General features: G+C 41.0%; 1 protein-coding gene across 4 annotated transcripts in view; it reads right to left on the bottom strand.

Moving 5' to 3' along the window:
• Positions 1-22567, bottom strand: part of ANO6 (anoctamin 6) — a 190544-nt gene that overhangs the window by 20747 nt on the left and 147230 nt on the right. For all 4 annotated transcript variants that reach the window (XM_055318558.1, XM_055318560.1, XM_055318559.1 and 1 more), the window contains 6 exons: positions 18678-18820; positions 16379-16456; positions 10888-11113; positions 9673-9842; positions 9377-9474; positions 783-913 (listed from right to left, as the gene is read on the bottom strand). In XM_055318558.1, coding sequence (XP_055174533.1) covers positions 783-913; positions 9377-9474; positions 9673-9842; positions 10888-11113; positions 16379-16456; positions 18678-18820 — 846 coding nt within the window. The remainder of the gene's footprint in view (positions 1-782; positions 914-9376; positions 9475-9672; positions 9843-10887; positions 11114-16378; positions 16457-18677; positions 18821-22567) is intronic.

The raw sequence follows: 22567 nt of genomic DNA, 5'->3' as shown, positions 1-22567 counted from the left end.
CAGATACAAAACCTGCAAATTGTAAGCCTTCCGTTAGATAGAAGCGTGTCATGCATAGTAGAAAAGATAGTGTTTCCTCTGGAAATCTGTTTGGAGATGTGTTCATTTAAAGGCACCCAAGAACTGAGAATCAAGGCCAACGGACGAGAAATAGAGCCCAAGCTAATACTGCGCAAATGGACAAAGGCATTCACGAAGGAAGGGACCCGTGCTAAATCTTAATTCCAAACCAGCAAAATGGTTCTACATTCAAGCCAGGGATTAGCCATGAGGTCACTCAAGGAACCATGCAGAAGTGATGGGCCTGGAGAAACAGACACGCAGTCAAAAGCAGGTGGGAGGTATGAAAGGGGAACCCTGATCTTTCCTGCCTCGTAAGAGCATGCTCCTACATACGGGCTTCCCGTCCAGGCTTGATTAAATGCTTCATTCAGAAGTGTACTGGCCAACAGCTGTGCCTGTGTGGACTCCAGCCCAAGCTGAATCACCTCTAATAATAGTTCTGAGTTCACTCTCAGACAGCATGGGTAGAGTACACGGAGAATGGTGAGGCTGCACCTCAATGAATATTGCATTTCACTGCTTAGTAATAAACCTCTAGCTCTGTATGACAAATACTGACAAAGATACACACAGTCACCTTATTTGAAGGCCTGATTGTGTAATTTTCCCTAGTGGAGAAAAATGTGTTTTTCTTCATTTCAATATGCCAGGGAATTATTTGGGATCCAAGACATATTCCAATATAATTTATATCACCTAAAACTTCAGTAAGGACTTACTCATTTCAAGATATTCATAAAACAATCCCAGTTTGCCCATGAGCTGCAGGTGGTAGTCTTGTTCCCATCGTGGGGATTTCTTTTCTGTTCTGGAAGCTGTATGATATCGTCCAATTAGGTTCTTGATCCAGCTGCCAAAAAGATCAAACTGTGAATTAGAATCTTATCAAGTTATTTTGCAGATATCTTGAGCTAAACACATCATTCTCCCCAAGAAATGAATTGTTTGTTTTCATACTCAATTTCTTTTTACTTCTGCCTCCTTAACCCCAAATATTTTGAAAAACAGTACTATGTACCAGGTTTTATTAAAATTGTAACTGCTACTGTTTTTTTTCGCTCAGCTCCTTTTCATATGGACAGTTAGGTTTTTAAAAATACTTTCTCTCATTTGATTAACTTTAGATTTCTTATTTTTTCCCCCCATTTCTCTGCTATTATCCAAAATAGTCTTTCCAGTATGAAATCATCAGAGAAGATAAAATAAAGCCAGACATGGTATGTGAGCTGGTGATCATGCTGTGGAGAAGAATGAGGCAGGGCAAGGAATGGAGATTGTTTGTATTTGTGGTAGGGGGAGTGGTGCAGTGGCAGGGAAGGGCTCAGGAGTGACATTTGAATAAAATTATGAAGGAGGCAGAGGAAACTGTGACTACAGAGCCCCAGAGGCAGGAGCAGACCTTTTATGTTGGGCAGACAGCATGGAGGCTGGTGTGGTCCTGGACTAGTAGGAAACTACTTTGGTAGTTTTGAGAGGTGGGGAGCCTAAGAGACCATTGTGAAGATTTGGGCATTTTTGGGGTGAAGTGGGGAGCCATTGAAGGGCTCTCAAAGAAAGTGATAGATTTTCATTTTAGATGAAACAGGCCCAAGACCCTATTTTTTTTAAATTTAAATTTACATTCAATTAACATGTATTATTGATTTCAGAGATAAGAGAATCACCAGTCTTACATAATACCCAGTCCTCATTACGTCACGTGCCCTTCTTAATGTTCATCACCCAGTTACCCCACCCCTCAACCCTCTCCCCTCCAGTGACCCTCAGTTTGTTTCCTATGATTAAGAATCTCTTACGGTATGACTCCTCTCTGATTTTGTCTTGCTTTATTTTTTCCTCTTCCTCTATGATCCTCTGTCTTGTTTCTTAAATTCTACATATAAGTGAGATTATATAATTATCTTTCTCTGAATCACTTAACTTGGCAAAAAATCCTGTAGTTTCATCCGTGTCATTGCAAATGGCAAGATTTCATTTTTTTGATGGCTTAGTATTCCATTGTGTACAAACACACACACATATGTATATATACATACATACATATACACCACATCTTTATCCATTTATCTGTTGATGGATAGATGGTTATCTGGGCTTTTCCCAACGTTTGGCTATTGTGGACATTGCTGCTATAAACATTGGGGTGCAGGGGCCCCTTTGGATCACTACATTTATACCTTTGTGCTAAATACCCAGTAGTTCAATTACTGGGTCATAAGGAAGCTCTTTGTTCAACTTTTTTTTTTTTTAAAGATTTTATTTATTTATTCTTGAGAGAGAGAGAGAGAGAGAGAGAGAGAGAGAGACAGGCAGGGGGAGAAGCAGGTTCCATGCAGGAGCCCGATGTGGGACTCGATCCCGGGACTCCAGGATCACACCCTGGGCTGAAGGCAGGCGCCAAACCGCTGAGCCACCCAGGGATCCCCCTATGTTCAACTTCTTGAGGAACCTCCATACTATTTTCCAGAGTGGCTGCACCAGCTTGCGTTCCCACCAACAGTGTACAGGGTTCCCCTTTCTCTGCATGCTTGCCAACATCTGTTGTTTCCTGACTTGTTAATTTTACTCAGTCTGACTGGTGTGAGGTAGTATCCCTTTGTGGTTTTGATTTGTAATTCCTTGATGCTGAGTGACGTGGAGCATTTTTTTCATGTGTCTGTTGGCCATTTGTATGTCTTCTTTGGAGAAGTTCATGTCTTCTGTCCATTTCTTGACTGGATTATTTGTTCTTTAGGTGTTGAGTTAGGTAAGTTTTTTATAGATCTTGGAGACTAGCCCTTTATCTGATCTATCATTTGCAAATATCTTCTCCAATTCCGTCAGTTGTCTTTTGGAAAACTTTTTTTATCTTGATGAAGTCCCAATAGTTCATTTTTGCCTTTGTTTCCCTTGCCTTTGGAGACATGCCAGCAAGAAACTGCTGCAGCTGAGGTCAAAGAGGTTGCTGCCTGTGTTCTCCTTTAGGATTTTGATGGATTCTCGTCTCACATTTGAGTCTATTTTTGTGTATGGTATAAGGTAATGGTCCAGTTTAATTCTTCTGTATGTAGCTGTCCAATTTTCCCAACATCATTTGTCGAAGAGACTTTTTCCCATTGGATATTCTTTCCTGCTTTGTCAAAGATTAGTTGCCCATAGAGTTGAGGGTCCATTTCTGGGTTTCCTATTCTGTTCCCATTGATTGATATGTCTGTTTTTGTGCCGGTACCATACTGTCTTGATGACTACAGCTTTGTAATAGAGCTGGAAGTCTGGGATTGTGATGTCACCAGCTTTGTTTTTTTCAACAATCCTTTGGCTATTTGGGGCCTTTTCTGGCTCCATACAAATTTTAGGATTATTTGTTCCAGCTCTGTGAAGTAAGTTATTATGATGTGAAGATGTTATTTTGATAGGGATTGCACTGAATGTATAGATTACTCTAGGTAGCATAGACATTTTAACAAAATTTGTTAAAATATTTGTTCTTCTGATCCATGTGCATGCAACGTTTTTCCATTTCTTTGTGTCTACCTCGATTTCTTTCATGAGCGTTCTATAGTTTTCTGAAAGCAGATCCTCTGCCTCTTTGGTTAGGTTTATTCCTATGTCTCTTATGGCTTTGGGTGTAGTTGTAAATGGGACTGACTCTTGTTTTAAGCTGAATAAATCAAGGGCCTGAGAAGTGAAAATGCTTCCTCAATGTTATAGTGCAGAGCTGGTTGGAAACAGTGCAGTGCTCTGCTCTATTGGACACTGGCCCCTCAGGGGTGTCTATTGTCTCATGTTATTTTCCTTATCAATGCCTCCAGATAAATGTGTCCCCCCTACTTTTTATGGCAATTTTTCCTGAAGAAAAATTGAAGTTGGCAGTGAGATGAGGTGTGCACCTGCAGTCTAAGCAACTGTTGTTCCCTCAAGCAACAGGTGACTTGTGGTTTCCTTGTTGAGTTCACCAGAAGATGCACGACAGCAGCAGACAACTTCAAATATAAACATGTGGGCTAAGCTTTGGATCATTAAACAACATGCTTGTACAAATTTCAAATTCAGAAAATGAAAAGGCTTCGCACTATAAAGACAATGGAGGATGCTGCACATGCACGTGTGCAGGTGCACTTCCCTGCACCACTGCCCCCCCACCCCCGTCCGGCCTCTGTATGGAGGGATGAGTTACAAATAGCTTGTCATGCTAGGTGACCCACTGCTCCTGGTCTTTGTGTTAACTTTACTGGCCACTCCTCAAGGTTCATGAAGGGGAAATGCTCTACCACAGAACATGCCCCTGGCTTCCCAATCTTTCCCCACTTCTTTCTCTTCTGTGACATTAGGGGCACAGTAGGAGGCTGTGGAAAGTGGAGGGGATATGGTCTCAGACACCCCTGAATCTGAATCTACTCTTCATTGCTTACTCTTTGACTTTGGTCAAAAATTCAAATTAAATGAGGTAACAAAACTTACACTGCCCAGGATTTCTGTCAGGATTAAATAATTCCGAACAGGTCAAGTGTTTAGCACATTTCCTAATATATCAAGACCACCTTCACAAACAAGATTTTCTTTGGACCAATACAGGCTAACTGCTGAGGCTGACAGGTAACACAGCCTACGTTACTTAGAATCTTGGCTTGGGGACACAATGCTGTCTGGATTGGCGGATCTCACTTTAGCACTTAGAATGACCTAGAATGCTTGATGCTAGTGCTACATCCTGTAACCCAACCCAAAGCTCTGTAATCAGTCAAGTCTAAGGTAAGGCTGGGAACCTGCAGTTTCACACGACAGGGGCCTTGTGACACAGGTGGTGTCACTCATCACCCTTCATGCCACCCAAACTCGAGATTCCTGGTTTCTGTTGTTTTGTTTTTTTGCTCTGCCTCACACTTCCAGTCCTAGCCTCTTGATTGAATCCTCTCAATGCTCCAGAGAAGCAGTTCTTTCACTATCGGGGGTCCAAATCCATTAAAATTTGGACTAAGGGTGAAACTTCTGTCTTGGCAACCACTTGTATGATCAGCCCATCTAGTACTTCCCTCTCATACTGTGCGGCCTTTCATCACCCGTAATACATCATATTAGACGTCTTTCTGAGTAGCTTTGTTTTCTGAACTACAGACTCTGAGCCTCTTGTTCAGTCTTCCTGAATTGAACTACTTATCTGTAGTAGGGAACCTTGGGCTGTCATCCATCCATCACTGTCCTTGGTCTTTAGGGTTTTCTAGTGAGTTACGAATCTAGTGCAGAGATATCAATCTTGACTGAACATGAGAATCACCTGGGGAACTTTTTAAAAATACAGATTCCAGATACTTCTTCCCCCGGCCATGAGTGGAAGCTTCCTCTCTCTAGCAGGGGTTACAAAATAATTTTCTTAGAGATTTATCATGCATACTGGCAATAACAGCATTGCAAAAGCACCCTTCCCTAAGTCCTTATTATGTGTAAAGCACTTTACACCTCATTTTCTCTTTGTAGCTTCATAATCATATTTAATCCAGATGCTATAGATAATCATCACTTCTATTAAGGATATTCCACAGTATTCCCACTTGCTAATTTTGAATACAAGCATCCTTCACTATCTGAATCTATTTTACTGTTCCTGAAAATAAAGGGTCAGTATGGATAGTGAGGGATAGCTGTATTTCGGGTTCTCTTTATTGTATGTCTGGTTCATCTTCCAGCCAAATCAGATCTGTTCTCTTATAATAGTTCACTTTCCTCATTTAAGTAGTGCATTCCCATTGTGAAAAACACAGAAAACCTACAATAGATGAAAATTACAGCCATCCGTTATCTAAACACCAAAGAACAATGCTATTGGTATTTTGGATTTTTAGCTGTAATTATTTTCCTTAGCGTTTAATCATAAAATTTTCTCCAGAGTGAGTGGCTTAATGCAGGAATTGTATGAACCCTTTGTCAAACACAGAATAAAATTCCCAGGAATGCCTCAAATATCAAAATACAAAGTGAGACTGGAAAGGGCAAAGGACTTTGGGCTTGTTCCCTGGGTCCAACAAACAATTCTGTTATTTTGCTGATGTTACGTATTCGAAGCACATGGGTCACTCATTCACTTGGCTGGTGCTGGGGTGTGCCTACTAAATTCCAGGTACTGATTTAGGTGCCAGCGGGACCCCAAAGGGAACCTGGGTCACAGTGCCAGATGTGCTTTGTTCCTGGAATCCTCACTGAGGGCCTCCAGTGGTGTCAGGGTGGAAGAAGACCAGTTTACGGTGACATTCATTTCATTATGTTCCTTTGGACATATTTAAATGGTGGGAAAATAGCTACTGACTGACCAGGCTTTTCTTGCCTATCTTATGTATTTTGGGGTTGGGGATCGGTTTGGGTAGGAAGAGTAACTGATCTTTCACTTTGTGTGGAAAACGTATACAGGAAAGTGGTACCTACACACAAAGACTGACGGGGAAGAGTCCAAGTCACTCTCTAAAGTGGCTAGAATGTAGCATTCCCAGTTTTCAGACAAGGGAGAGATAATTCAAAACATACTTCCCTGAGGTGTTTTAGGCCAGGAATAGAAATGTCTAACAGGGGTGCCTGGGTGGCTCAGTGGTTGAGCGCCTGCCTTTGGCCCAGGGCGTGATCCTGGGGTCCTGGGATCGAGTCCTGCATCAGGCTCCTCGCCCAGAGCCTCCTTCTCCCTTTGCCTCTCTCTCTGTGTCTCTCAGGAATAAATGAATTAGAAAGAAAAAAAAAGAAATGTCTAACAAAAAGCTGAGCTCACTATAATGTGCATCAATGGCCTCACTTGAAGTACAGGTATAAATATACCATGGATACTATGTACATCCTTTATTTTTATTTCATATGAATTTCTTAGTACCAGTTTAGGAAATATATGTCCCCACCCCCAACCCCTGCCCTGCCAACAGCCGCTTTTTTTTTGGTTCAGAAAATGGCTCACTGACAATCAACCAGTCATCAAAATTTAGTTTAAATAACTAGCCTACTTCCTTCAGAAAAATGCTTTTTACTAATCTGAGTTAAGCCTTTTCCTCTATTTGATATATTTATTTTCATATAGAAACCCACTATTTGTGCATGACCTACTTTTACTCATATGGAAAAATCTGAATATGAACTCAGTGAAGTTAAGGGTTATTTACTCCCTAGTAAGGACCCCACATATTAATTTTACAGTTAAGACCAGATCCTTTTTGTATAAGGGAGGAGGGAGGAGAGGAGAGCATTGTGGGGGGGTGGGGCAAGGTGGAAGAGGAATGTTTGTTTTGAGATAGACCCTGATAGTTCACATTGAAGGTGGAGGATGAAGCCTAATGAAATGTAAAAGGATCCAAACGTTTCTGCTCTACAAAAACAGGGAAAAAAAAAAAAAAGATGAACTGCTCTGCGAAGAGAATAAGCAGGAACTTGGTAATGGGGAAGAGAGAGGAGAATTTAGGGGAGGGAGGAGAAAGAAATGGAGGGAAGTTCTGTGGGGTGGGGGGAAGATAGGTTGAAGAGTCTGGAGCCTACAAAGAAGGGTCATAAAAAAAATCCAGTTATGCAGTGGGAGAAAAGACTTTTAAAAGATGTTTTTTTTTTTTAGATTTATTTATTTATTCAGAGAGAGAGAGAGGCAGAGACACAGGCAGAGGGAGAAGCAGGCTCCATGCAGGAAGCCTGACGTGGGACTCGATCCCGGGTCTCCAGGATCACACCCCGGGCTGCAGGCAGCGCCACACTGCTGCGCCACCGGGGCTGCCCAAGATGGTGGTTTTTAATTTCAGAATTATTTTGGGTTGCTGGCTCCATGTCCCAAACATCAGTAAAGGCTGCTTGTGTGCGTAGTTTTGGAGGACACTGAGAGGGGCCACAGTTGGCTTTTGGGTTGCCATAAGCAGAAAGTATAGACATAGGAGGCAAGACAGAAGAGAGATCAAAAGTTCTGTGAGGACAGAAACTCAGAGCCCGAAATTATCTTGAAAAGGTATGTGTGGTAGTCAGAAAAATGGTCCACCAAAAGATGGCCATGTCCCACCCCCCCAGAACATATGAATATGTTAAGTGACATGGCAAAGGGGAATAAGGTTGCAAATCAGCTGACCTTAAGATAGTTTCCTGGATCATCCAGGTGGGCCCAATGTAATTATCAGGGCAATCAAAGTGGAGGAGAGAGGGAGGGAGGGAGAGAAGAAGGGAGGGGGAGAGCTAGGGGGATGTGACTATAGAAGAGTCAGACACATAGCAACACTGCTGGTTTTAAGATGACAAAAGCAGCCACAAGCCAAGGAATGTAGACAATTCCTAGAAGCTAGAAAAGAGAAATAAATGCATTCATCCTATAGGCTCCTGAAAGGAATAGGTTGGCTGCCAACACTTTGAGTTTAGCCCACTGAAAGCTGCGTCAGACTTGTGCCTTCTAGAACTGTAAGATATTAAATCTGTGTTGTTTTGTGTTTTTGTCATTGTCCTCCCATTATCATTAAGTTGGTAGGAATCTGTTCAGCAGCGATAAAAAAATGAATATAATAAGCCCCTGAAAATGTGCAGAAATTGAAACAGCACTGGACTATTCACTTTGAGATAGGATAGAGCGAGCTTAAGTGCAGATTTAGAAGGACAGTGTGACCTTGGCTAACTAACATCTGTTGTTCTCATTCCTTAGGGAAAGAACAGTAAAGTCAAGACATTTGTGTTTATTATTTTAGATCATTATCTCTTAAAACATGTAATCCCGTGCCTTAGGATCACAAGAGAACTTCTCTTGTTGAAAGCATGTGGATTTGGAGTCCCATGATCTTGGACTTGAATCCCAGAGTAGCCTCTTACGGATAATATGAATGTGGGTAAACCACTTAACCCCTTTAAGTCACAGAATCTTCATTTGCATAAGGGAGATAAAAATCAGGATTGTCTGACAGATTGAGAGATCTATAAAGCACTTAATACAGTGACTGGTACATACTAGGAACTCAACAAATTATTACCGTTGATTTTTAAAACCATAGTGTAAGAGAGGAGACGGCTGTAATAAACTGAGGAAATACTTAGTTCACAGCCCCAACAACAGCCATTTCCAAGGACTAGAATCAGACTGCTACCAACAATAGGCTAATAGGCATAAACTGTAGCAGATGGGGATTTAAGTTAAATATAAACTTGTTTTTTTTCTTTTTAACATACTTATTAAACACTGGATACATATACACCATTGGTTGGACCATCCGGTCTGGAGACCTTTGATGGAGTTTACGGCATTTTAGAGGTGGGCATGCAGCTGTGTGACCATAGAGGCAAATGGGTGGGATGGGTGGGTTGTTCTATCCCCTATCACATCCCCAAGATCACAAAACTTCATACTCACGGAAGTAACACCTCTTGTATGTTATTCCAGATTGCTTTTCCCCCCATGATTATTGTCAGCTGTGTCGTCAGTTCAAGGAGACAGCCACCGGGCTCACACTGGAATATTAAAAAGAAAAATCTCGCTTAAATTTTACAGGGTTCTAACATGAGACTGAGTTCATTAATTTTCTTTTTCGCTGATATTTATTCTGTTAAGGCAAAGAGAATCAGTGAAGAAACTCTTTGTTGGGCGCCCGGTGGCGAAAAACACGAAGCAGCTTAAATTGGCAGGAGAATCCAATTCTAAGTTCGTACCTCTTCATTTCTGTATTTTCCCAGCCAATAGGTTGGGTCTCCGGGATAACCTACAAATTTGCCCTTAAAGAATGCGATGTAGAAGCATGAAGAATAGTAGTTGACAAACTGGAATAAGAACATCTTCATGGTCAGGCTGTTCTCATAATCAGTCTGGGTCCTTGGGAGTTCTGCGGTTAAATAAAGGTAAAGACTTAAAAATTGTGAACAGCTTTGAGACCTTAATCAAAGACACTGATACATGAGTTAACATGTTTAAAAAAAAATACAATTCACACAGTTTCCCTTTAAGCTGTTTTGAATTCCTTAATATAGCTTCTGTGCCAATTCCCAGCTTACACGTTGGTATAACAGGCTCCCCTCCCCCTTCTGCCAAGAATACAACATCCCACAGGGCCAAAATATTCAAGGATTCCTTAAAATGTACGAGCTTAATGTTATCAAATGGACAAGGCTTGTCCTCTCTCAGGTCTAAGCAGACAACAGGTTATTTTTGAACAGCCTGCTAGATGATATTTCTCTCGTCTTCCTGAATTGTGGGTAAGGAAGGTAGGGCTGTAGAAACAAACAAAACGATGGGGAACCTGTTACAGGCATTTGGAGAAGATAGAACAGGTCATCCTTCTAGTTGAGAATTTAAAGCAGTCGGATCATTTTTAGAAGATGACCGCTGAGCAGACCATTCGGAGAATGGCCCAGGCATATGCAGCATGTGGGGAGTGCTTAACTCCGACCACTAAGCAGCTGCCTGGGATACAAGCCAGAGAGAGAGAAACATTTATTACAAAAGCTGGAGCTGAGAAGAACACAGGGACATTAATATGAACAGCATGGGGGAAAGCCACGCAACAGTGTGATTACTTGTCCTCTCAGCAAAAGAGGAGCATATTTGCCACTGGAACCATGACCCCATTCCACTTATTTGCAATAAAGAGACTATTTACTTTCAACAATAGGGTACGTGATCTCACGTAATTGAAAATATTATTCAGTGCTGATCTGTTTACACAGAGCTTGGACATTATAATGATTGTCTTTGCTTTGTCCCTTTTGCTAATGCAAAGCTGTAGATAATTCATTTCCCACACAGGTTAGATAAAATATGTTTACACTCGAAATTTTCTAAAATTTGTAACATACTGAAATTGAAATGCCTGAAAGAGACAGTCTCTATTTCTCACCAGGTTTTAAGAGTGTCTTACGGAATGACCTTACCAAAATTAGTAATCATGATTGCTACTTTTTCATATATGGTGTTCAGAATCATGATGATGATAAAGCTGATGACGGAAGCTGTGATAGACGTGGCTGTCTGTGGGGTCAGGTACTTCTGGATTGGGTCTGTCCCGTTGAAGGTCTGAGATAATTTTGTAGAAAATACAACCAACACTGAGAGCCTGTAGACGATGATCCCAATAACTGAGGCAATGATCAACAGGATCTGGAAGCACAATAAACACAGCAACATGAGATTCACGAATAGTATTTTTACACTTGAAAATCAACTCCATGTTTAAATGGACAAGGTGCACGTGCAAAGTGATGTGACTCTCATATAGTTGCCACGAGACGGGTGGAAATCGGGCACGTTAAATTTCAAAAACAGGGAGAGGAATGATGGAAGTCAAAACAAAGCGTGTCCACTGAAGGAAAATGTGGGTGGCTCAGCGGTTTAGTGTCTGCCTTCAGCCCAGGGTGTGATCCTGGAGTCCTGGGATCGAGTCCCACGTCGGGGTCCCTGTAGGGAGCCTGCTTCTTCCTCTGCCTGTGTCTCTGCCTCTTTCTCTCTCTGTCTCTCTCTCTCATGAATAAATAACATTTTTTAAAAGATTTTATTTAAAAAAAATATTTTAACAATAGGAGAAACTGCACAGGGCGTGAGTACACAGGAACCCTGTACTCACTCACCGTGCAGTTTGTCTGCAAACCCCAAACTGCTTGAATAAAGGTCTATAAAAAAAAAAAACACAAAAACGAATCTTCAGAAGAGGAAAAGTGGAACCAGTGAAAACATCCCTCTACAATCAGGACATTCTTTAGGGTATGCATTAAAGTTTTTGCTCAGTTTTCATCCTAATATTAAGGGGGTACGTTTGCTTCCAACAGAGGACCTATCCCTGGTTCAAGGGTCAGCAGGTGCTTTTGTCTTAGCCGCCTGCAGGAGGTGAGATTCTGGACAGGACCAGGAAGGCTGCAGAGGTGCCTGGAGGGAATTCAGAGATGGCAGCAGCTACCTGCTGATGAAAGCTTCACACACTTTTCACCCTTAGATCCTAAGATCTTAAACCTGCAGTTACTCATACTTGCATCTGCACAAGATTCATTTCACTAACCTGTTGTATTTTTGACTACACAGACCCAAAGTCAGTGTGGGGGTGGGGAGGGGAAGTAGGGGCATCTGAAGCACAGATGTGTGGTTGGTAGGGTGTCCCTTCATTAGGTAGGTTTTCTCCAGCCCCTGAACCATGCACATTTAAAGGTCTCCATTTTTTTAATTTTATTTTATTTTATTTTATTTTATTTTATTTTATTTATTTAATTTTATTTTATTATTTTATTTTATTTTATTATTTTATTTTATTTTATTATTTTATTTTATTATTTTTTTAGAGATTTTATTTATTTATTCATGAGAGACACAGAGAGACAGGCAAAGGGAGAAGCAGGCTCCATGCAGAGAGCCCGATGTGGGACTCGATCCTGGGACTCCAGGATCACATCCTGGGCTGAAGGCAGGCGCTAAACTGCTGAGCCACCCAGGCTGCCCTCCCTTTTATTTTATTTTATTTATTTATTAAGGTCTCCCTTATAAACTGTTTTCCCTGCATCTACTTTCTCGAACTTAACTGCCCTCGAACTTACTGCAAAGTATGTATTTCAATGTGTCTGACTGACTGCCTCCAGAGAGAAAAGCTACAAAGAACGTGCATTTCAGGGCCAAATCATGTGCTGTTGTTTACAGCAACAGAGGGAGGCTGGTTTTCACCTGTGGAGAGCAGTGACTGGGAGAGATTACAGGTGAGGTCCTGGAGGTTCCTACTTCTGAATCCCAGCTCTGCCTCTAGCTGAGGGACCAAACTACTTAACCTTTGGGGCTTCCATTTCTTTGCCCATATAAGGTGGGATCCTAATGGGAACTAAGTTATAGGAGTGTTGTGAGGATTTAATGTGTTACTCCAGGTAAAAGCACTTAGAACATTAAGCCCAGGCACATGAAAAGTGCTTATAAATGCTGACTGTGAGTATGGTGACTGGAGAGTTAACAAGATGTTTTTCTTACTTTTAAAGCCATCAGTGTGTAGAGAAGGCATTATATTTCCTCTTCTAATCTCTCGCATTATCTCCTTCCCTTCACAGTTAGGGCTTAATACTCATGAAAAGAATAACATGTTTGTGTGTGTGGGTACATGTGAAAATTAGCCAAGGCTGAGAAAAATGTAGTAGATAAGGTATATCCAGTCTTCCTCTCTGAGCCCAACAAATATAGGCCCTTAATTAATTAATTTTTAAAAATATTTTATTTATTTATTCATGAGAGACAGAGACACAGGCAGAGGGAGAAGCAGGCTCCATGCAGGAAGCCCAAACTGGGACTCGATCCCGGGACTCCAGGATCACGCCACTGAGCCACCCAGGGATCCCCGATATAGACCCTTTAAATTGTGTATATATATGTTTAAATCTCCATTAATAGTCTTTAAAAGTATTAAGTGATTATAATAGATGAGATTCTTTAAGTGCTTACTATTCACCTCAGACACATATTTTTTTTTAAAGCGTTTCTTTTTTTTTAAATTTTTATTTATTTATGATAGTCACAGAGAGAGAGAGAAGCAGGCTCCATGCACCGGGAGCCCGACGTGGGACTCAATCCCGGGTCTCCAGGATCGCGCCCTGGGCCAAAGGCAGGCGCCAAACCGCTGAGCCACCCAGGGATCCCAGACACACATATTTTTAAAATCCTCAACACCTGCCCTGTGAGGTTGGTAGTGTTCTATGTTTTACAACAGAAAAAGAGCCACAGAGATGAAGACTTTGACCCAAATTAAGCAACTTGTAACTAAAAGGACTGAAATACCCCAGGACTTGGGAGTCACACTAACCTCTGCATGGCACAGACTCCTACATGGTTTTTGAAATGAATTCTAAGTCACTTCAGAGCTTTTACACACTTGGTATGTTTCCATACTTCTTCAGGGGACTTGATAGGTTCAGTATTTCTCCACAGGAGGAAGATCTGCATTCTCAAGTTCCTTACGAATCTTTTCTGGTTATAATTCCAATACATGCTTATTATAGAACATTTGAAATTACTCCATAGTGGATACTGGTTGCTTTTGCTGCCTTGGATCTGTTCCTAGTCTTAGAAGCAGACCTAGATTTTGCTTTCCAAAGGGGAATAACCTCTCCTCCATTTTCAGTCCTATGGTTTGGGCTGGATTGTCCCCTTCCCCCACCTTACAGGCATATATCCTGATTGGTTTGAGACAAATAGTTATCTCATCTTGTGGGCCTCAGCGACTGATTCAAGGACTGATAAATAATTTAATAAGAGCCAGTGGGATGTGAGGAGAGATCTGCCAATGTCTATGGGAAAGAGAAGCTTGCTCTGTCAATAGAGGCAGCTGCTAACAGAAACCTCTCATGGCTTGAATGTGATGTGAGGTCTGGAATCCTGCAGCCATTCTGAGACCGTAAGGTAGTGCCTACAACCACCAAGCCAGGGGACCAGTGGACACAGAATGAAGGTAAAACACACAGCCCAGGATGTTATCTGGGCTGCAGTTACCTATCCTTGATGGAAGCTATACCTCAGACCTGGGGATTTTGTTACAGGAACCAAAAAACGCCAACCACCCTCATTTTGTTGTTGTTTAAACCAACTGAACACAGACTGTCCGTCACCTACAAATGAATGACTCCTAACTATAAAAATAAAGAATAAAAAATAAGGAAAAATAGGAAAATGTACATACTATCTATATGTAGGCATAATTCCTTCAGAATCGCGTATTGTTTGTATATTAAAAATCATTTCACATATTTTATCCTTTCCTAAATGTTGTCATAACCATAACATTTCTACAAGTCATAAAATATTTTCATGGACATACTTTCTCACAGCTATCCTATATCCTACTTTATGAAGGACTAGAAGCAGAATATCTTGGCTGAGATATTTTTATATATAATAAGTAAATAAGTAATATAAATAATTATATATTTTTGTAATATATATGTGACTAAATCTTTACCGACTTCTCTTACCATTTGAAATACTTCCTTATTAATGGTTTTTATAAGCTGAATTAGTAGATTAAAGCACATGAATATTTTTGACTCGTGATACTGCCAAACTGCTTTCCAAGAGGCCAGGACAGCTTAAAATTCTTACAGCCTAGGTATGAGAGGAGCTGAGGAGCTGATCACTGCCCTTCATCCTCACAAACGCTGAACCTTCTCACTTGAGAGGTGAAACACTGTATCTCATATAAATGTGCACTGATTTAATTAATATTGAGATATGACATTTGCCAGGGTATTTTTTTTTTCTTTTGTGAAAGAGTATTCTTGTTCTTTGCCTCCTTAGCTCTTGAGAGCTTTGGTGTTACCTTAGGAGTAATCTGGACTTTTTATGTGTTGAAGGTATTAACCCTTTGCCCTAGTAGGTAACAGAAATTTCTTCTGTTTTTGTTTTGGGACGCTTGGATGACTCAGTGGTTGAGTGTCTGTCTTTGGCTCAGAGTGTGATCCCAGGGTCCTGGGATCGAGTCCCACATCAGGCTCCCCATAGGAAGCCTGCTTCTCCCTCTGCTTGTGTCTCTGCCTCTCTCTGTGCCTCTTATAAATAAAATAAAATCTGAAAAAAAAACGTACAATGCTTTTGATGTGTGGAAATCTTTAAAGATTTTCTTTTGAAATGTCTTCCATTGCTGTAATGGTTAGAAAGTCTCCTTATATCTAGAGATTGCATATTCATTAATATTTATTTCTAGTTTGTGGCGTTACCTTTCAAATATTTCTGGAATTACAATATGTGTTCATAGTATGGTTTGAATCTTTTTTTTCCAAAGAGCAAACAAGTATTCCATTACCATTTATTAAATAATCTTTACTTATCCCACTGAGTTTAATGCCTCCCTTCTCATATATTAAATTATTATTAATATAAGGGCCCATATCTGTGCTTTATGCCATATTTTCTAATTTGGCTATTCTTGAGCCAATAAAGCTCTCAATATATTATTAATTATCATATTAATATGATTTTATTAATAATAAACCCAAAATTAATTTTATAAGTCCTGATATTTTAAAATATTATCTTTTTATCTACAATCATTTGTTCCAGTCTTCTTTTATATCTTTCAGTACTTTTTACGTTTTCTTTGATAGTTCCTAGTATCTTTTTAAGGCTATTCCTAGACATTTTATTTTAGTTGTTACTGTTGGAAAATTTTAGTATTCTTAATGCCTCCCATTTCATCTCTTTACCAGAAACTGGAAAATTCGGACCCTCTGATCTGATTTCAACAGATGAAGTGAAAGGAACTGGAAGAGCCACCATGAGTGGATAGATACTAAGGTTGCTCCCTGTGGGGCTGAGTGGTTCTGGAAACAATTCTATGAGGCTACATAGTTTCCAGCTTGCCTTTAGTTTCCTGGATATTTACAATTAGATATTAAAAATCTGTGGCCAACTTACCCAGAATAAGACAGCACTTGCACAGAGGGTTACGCGTATACATTTTCCCCAGGTAGTAAAGGGAACATGCTCTTCTTCCTTAAAAAAAAAAAAAAAAAAAAAAGTTTAGTACTCTGGTGAAATGATTTTTTTTTTCCCCCTCCCGATTGGTCTCTAAATCCTAGACTGAATTTTTTTAAAAATTAGTTTTCAAACATAGCCCCCTTACTTATAACTGCCTTTTTGGGGGGTTGATTTCAGACATACACAAGGCATATGCAGTGTTCATTTTAATGTTGTTTTGGAAATGCAAGCATGAATAATAAGCAGTTTAGCTGCCATGACCTCAGCTCAGGATCCCGGGTATCTGACAATGCTAAGCTGTAGAACTACATTCCTGAGCTTGTCTTAGATTTTAGACACAGCAGCAATGAGAGCTCAGAGCCCGTTGCAGCACAGTAAGTTCCACAAGTGTCTCAAATACTGGGTATCCACTATGTGTTTCTTGGTTGAGCTTTATAAATTTGATATAGCTAAGAATTTTTAAGAGTTTCTGTGGTCCATAAGCATATATTTAATTTTTAAGAGAAGAGCTCAATACTTCTCAAGATTTACCTGGATTATACCAGCAGCTGTAGTATAATAATAATAGCTACAAAATACTTGACACGACATTTACTCTACGCCAGGTACTATTCTAAGAAGGTTTTACACATTAACCCAATTAACCCTTAGGACAACTGTATGAGGAAGCAACTCTATTATTCCCATTTTATATAGTTGAAACTATGGCACAGAGAAGTCAAGTCATTTGTCGAAGATCATTCAGCTTATAAATTGCTGGGTTGAATCTGTAGGCAGCCTTATTCTCAAGAGTTCACTACCACACTCTGGGCTCTCTAAACCAATGGAGGATAAATTAGCAACAAAAGCACAATGAAAAAAAAACCGATAAGGAAAAATGAACCTTATCCTCAAATTTTTAACAAGCAAAGTTTCAATGGAAATTAAACTTATTAGTGATTTTAAATTACCAAATTGTCTTTTCTTCAGTACTTCTTCTATGTTGCCAATATTACAAGCTGTTTTTTTTCAGTATTTAAAAGGTTTTCAACACTTAATTTAAGTTTCTGCTTTCATTTCTGAATGTATAGTCTTTCAACAGCACATGTGTGACCCCATCATCTTCCATAGTAAACAGTGAGAAGGATTCATAATGGGAATTGTTACATTGTAAAAGACAAATGTCACCTTCTGTTGATAACTGAACCTCACTTTTTCCCATTTATAAAATGAGGAGGTTGAAATGCTCCCTCCAGTCCCTTTTAGTGTTGGCATTCTATAAATCTGTGATTCAATTTATAAAATCTATACTTGGGGATATTTTCCGATGCTCTTGGTAAAAGCATTTTCTTTCCAAGAATTATTCGTGTTCAGAATTGACTGTCCTTATGCTGATGACGGAAAGTACCATCAGCTCTAAATTTTCTATGTTGATGGAAAGGAGCAATAATGCAGATGATTCAAAAATTATCTTTCACTGGCTCTGGAATATTTATACAGAGAGAGATAGTTTTATTTTTTTTTATTTTTTGCAGCAGCAGGAGCAGAAGCAAATTTACCTTTCCAATTACAGAAAATGCGGAGCACAGGTCTAAACTTAGTTGGACTTGAACAAATGTTTCCCTCCTTCCTCTACCCTTTCTCTGACTTTAGGAGGAGAGCCACACAATCTTGTGTGCATCCCAGCCAGAAGGTGGAGCAGTCCCAGAGGCTTAGTGCAAAACAAAGGCCAGCTAGTCTAGGATGAAAAAGGGGCCCTGACAATGAGGGGCATGTGAAAAATTGAGAGTCAACTACAAAATCCAAGGTGTCCTTCCTAACACAACTATGTCATAGAGCCTAAACTTTCTTTTAGCCATTTTTTTATTGATATGAAAGAAAGGACACAAACCAAATATATCTTTTCTTAATTTTATGTCAGACTCTAATTTTTTTTTTCCAATTTTACTTTTATGATGAAAGAAGGTGTCACATTTATCTCCTATGTCCACCGTTACCGTCCTAAGCCATACTTCTTCACTTTGGTTGCACATCAGAATCACCAGGGAAGCTTTTAAAAACCCCTGTGCCCAGAATATACCTCAGGCCACTACGTGCCACCACAGTATATAGTGATGGGGTCTGGGCATCAAGCAAGACTTTTCAAGGTCTTGATGATGATTTCAAGGTCTTCAAGACTTTCAAGGTCTTGAAGGTGATTACATTGTACCACCACGGTTGAGAACCACTGTATAAACGGATATAACATTCTCTTTACCTGAGTAATCTCATTGATCACCACGTGAGTACACTGTGCCTCATATTCTGGCCGGGGTTGCTCTTCCTGCTCTAACTCGACAGTGTCCCATTCATACTCAAGTTCTGCCTGGCGCCGTTTCCAAAACTCCAAAAACAAGGTAACTAAGAGAGAGAGAAGAGGAGCAGGTGAATCATCAATGATGACTAATGCTTCAGAAATCTGTGCTGAATTATTAATTATTATAATTACCCATAACACTTTTACATACAGTCAGTAGAGTCTAACTTGTAGGTAATACGAATATTTAAAAGAGAAAAGTTATTTTTTTAAAAGATGATATTGATAATTTATTCAACTTGTGAAAACAGACTACAGCCAGGGGAAAGGTAATAACATGATGGTCAGAAGGCATGTGAGTGTGTCTAATGCTAAGGCGTCTGCTACTAGCACTTTATTGCCAACTACAAAACACCAATAACTACCATAACTCAAACCGTTTATGGTCCCTCCGTCCTTCGGCCTGTTCGTCCATACATCCCTCACTCTCTCTCTTCTTTCCTAAGGGCCTGAGGGGGGCACTTTACTGGTCCCCAAATCTCTACTTACCATCACCCAGGCCACCCTAAATTAAAATAATAATATTCTTAAATATAGAAAACTGATATTTTCTCAACCTTGTATGAAATATGAGTAAAACAGTTTTTAGAAATCTTTACTATTGGGCAGCCCGGGTGGCTCAGTGGTTTAGCACCGCCTTCAGCCCAGGACCTGAACCTGGAGACCCAGGATCGAGTCCCGCCATCGGGCTCTCTGCATGGAGCCTGCTTCTCCCTCTGCCTCTCTCTCTGTCTCTCTGTGTCTCTCATGAATCTCATGAATAAATAAATAAAATCTTAAAAAAAATTTTTTTTACTATCTTTCAAAGCTTGTAATTTAAAATACTAAATAAAGACAACATTAAATGTTGACCGAAAATGTAGTTTCAGGGTAAATCCCCTAGACCTTTCTTTCAATCAGACTGGTACCCCTAAGCCCTTCCTATATAGAAATTCTGGATTTACCACTGTTCCACACACAAGTATTTTTATGTGCCAAAAATAAAGAGAAAAAAGCCACAGGCCCTGCTTCAAGGAGCTACAGGGTAGGTAGGAATTATGGTGGTGTGCCCGTTACAGTAGACTAGTGAGGGTGATGACAGGTGGCTCTGGGAGCACAGACGCAGAACATGTGCTCAATGTGGATCCGAGGCTCTCCCTGAGGCGGGGACCCCTGCAGCTGCCCGGAGATGACTGACTTGGAGTTGGAGGTGAAGGTGGGACGTGAGCCCCCATCCCCCACTGGGGGAGCTGCCCATGCAAAGGCAAGGAAGCCAGAGAGTCAGATACTCTCCAGAAACTACAAATATCTGGAAGTGAGTGCACAGTGTCATGAGGAGGGTGGGGCAGACAGTGGAGATCGCAGGGGCAATCGCAAAGGACTCTAGGCCTGAAGATACCTGTTTGTTACCTAAAGGTAAAGGGGACATTGCAAGTGTTCTAGAGGGACTAGAGGCAGGGAGACCTGCTGTACATGATGAGTCCGCTTGGGTGGGGAGGAGAGAGAAGACAGAATGTTTGGCAGGTAGGATGGTTACATGCAAACGTGTAAAGGGGAGGAAGAGGTCTAGGATGCCAACAGGGTTTCTGGCTTGGGTGATGCCCTAAATTCTAATGCAATTACCCAGGGGGAAGGGCAGTAAGAGGAGTGAGCCTAGGAAGACAAGTTTAGTTCTAATTAAATGCCTCTGGGCCACAGGAGAGACATCCAGTAGGTAGGTAAAAGTCTGAAACTCGGGAGAAAGATCTATGCTGAGCTGGAAACTTTGCAAAGTAGTAACTGAGGCCATGTGTGGATGGGATCACTAAATGAGAGGTAGAGGGGTAGCTTTCCCCCTGGCTGCACATGAAAAGCACCTGGGAGCTAAAACAAAACAAAAAACACTGAGCCCAGGAACCATCCCTGAGTTTCTGACTTTACTGGACTAGAATGAGGCACTGGCATTGTGTTTTGCTTTCGTTTTAAAGGTCTACTGTCAGAGTTGAGACCTGCTGGAGTAGACAGCAGAGAGAGGCCGGCCTCTTGTCCTGCAGACCACATGTGGGCAGCCAGAGGTGCGGGAGGAAATCCTGGGCTGTGGCTGTGAGCAGCGTGAACGCGGCACTCCCCAGTGGTGAAGACAGATGAAATGGGTAAAGTACTCCCTTCCCAGCAGTGTTTGTTTTCCCTTTCTAATTTTCCAGTCACAATGAGTGAGAATAGAAATAAGCTGGATGTTGGAATCGAGGTCAAATCCTGGTTTGGACAATTAGATGTGTGACTACTGGTCAACGTGTTCCAACTTTCTGAGCCCCCATTTCCCTTTCTGTAAAATGGGGGCAACAGGACCAACCTCACAGGGCTGTCATGAGCTTACTGACATAACTATGGAAAAGCCCTCATACCCCTCAGCGATAATTGCTACTACTCTCATTTTAGACACACACACAGAGAGGCACAGAAAGGTCAAAATACCCAAGATACTGCTTTTATTTAAAAGTTAGTGACACAGAACAAACTATCCCAACAATAAAAAAAATAAAAAAAAAAAAAGTCTGAGTTGAAAAAAGCAGGAATGGACCACCTTCCCTGCAACCCTTCCATGATTTATTGAAAAGAAGAATGAGGAATATGCCTGATTGAAATCCCCTCCCACAAACAGTGTGTTGGCTGGAAGTAGTCATTAGGTCTCATATGCCCACACAGGCATTCTTGGCTCTAGAGCTCAAGCTGTGTGTACGCACTACGTGGTCCTGCCTCAAGCTTCTTGCTCCTTTGCCATAATAGGATATCGGAAGGTCAATTCTACAAAACCTTTGGGTATTATTTTGCAGGGTCCAGGGAAGACACTGATCATGTACTATAACCACCCAAGGTTTTAGCGTGCTCCTGGACCACATCACTGCTGACTCATGCTGCTGTGTGACCCAGACTGGGAGCCCCAGGACCTCGGGGGACTGTGCACGAGCCCAGACAGGAATTTCCTGTTCTGGATCTTTTGATCTTTCTCCCTCTGGTGGGGAGCCATGCATTTATGTTCTTCGGCAAACCACACACACCACGAGGCTCTTGTTGATTAGAGAGACACAGTTAGGACTCTTACATCAACATGTAATGAGAGAAGAGGGAAAGCTGCCGAGGATCTTGGGAATCAAGAACAGCTTGTCCTCTTAATCATGGTATCATTTCCTGTAAAGGACGTATGCATCACATGAAGACAGCCACATTCAGTGTTGCCGCTTATATCCAGCAATGTCCAAGGACAAGGGGCACATTCTAGCACATGGTAGTGTTCCAGTTGCTGTAAGTCTGCTGCTGGAGAGCTGGGGCATTTTACTGGGCCTTGATTATTCAACCCTCTTTACTCACAAAGCTAAGTAAGTATGGCAGGTGAGCTTGCTCAGCCTTTATTCCAACTTCCCAACTAAAAGACTAGGTTAAGGGACCCCTGGGTGGCTCAGCAGTTGAACATCTGCATTTGGCTCAGGGTGTGATCCTGGGGTCCCAGATCAAGTACCACATTGGGCTCTCTGTGGGGAGCCTGCTTCTCCCTCTGCCTATGTCTCTGTGTCTCTCATGAATAAATAAAATCTTTTTTTTTTTAAAGACTAGGCTAAAAAAAGATAATTTTTTTTCAGACTCTCTTGAAGCTAGGGCTCCCTAATGTGATTTTATAAATGTCCAACAGATGCATTTGTGTGTCACTTAAATCAGAACCTGAGGTGAATGGTGGCAGAGGCGGTTGCAGGAGTTGCATTATTTTGCTGGTGTGGATGGTGGTGGGAGCAGTATAGTTCTGGAACTGGCAATAGCTGTTTCCTGATTTCCAAGTG

This window comes from Nyctereutes procyonoides, unplaced genomic scaffold, assembly GCF_905146905.1.
Source record: "Nyctereutes procyonoides isolate TBG_1078 unplaced genomic scaffold, NYPRO_anot_genome, whole genome shotgun sequence".
NCBI classification, from domain to species: domain Eukaryota; kingdom Metazoa; phylum Chordata; class Mammalia; order Carnivora; family Canidae; genus Nyctereutes; species Nyctereutes procyonoides.
The sequence above is the reverse complement of the archived record's forward strand: the minus strand, read 5'-3'. Positions and strand labels throughout refer to the sequence as shown.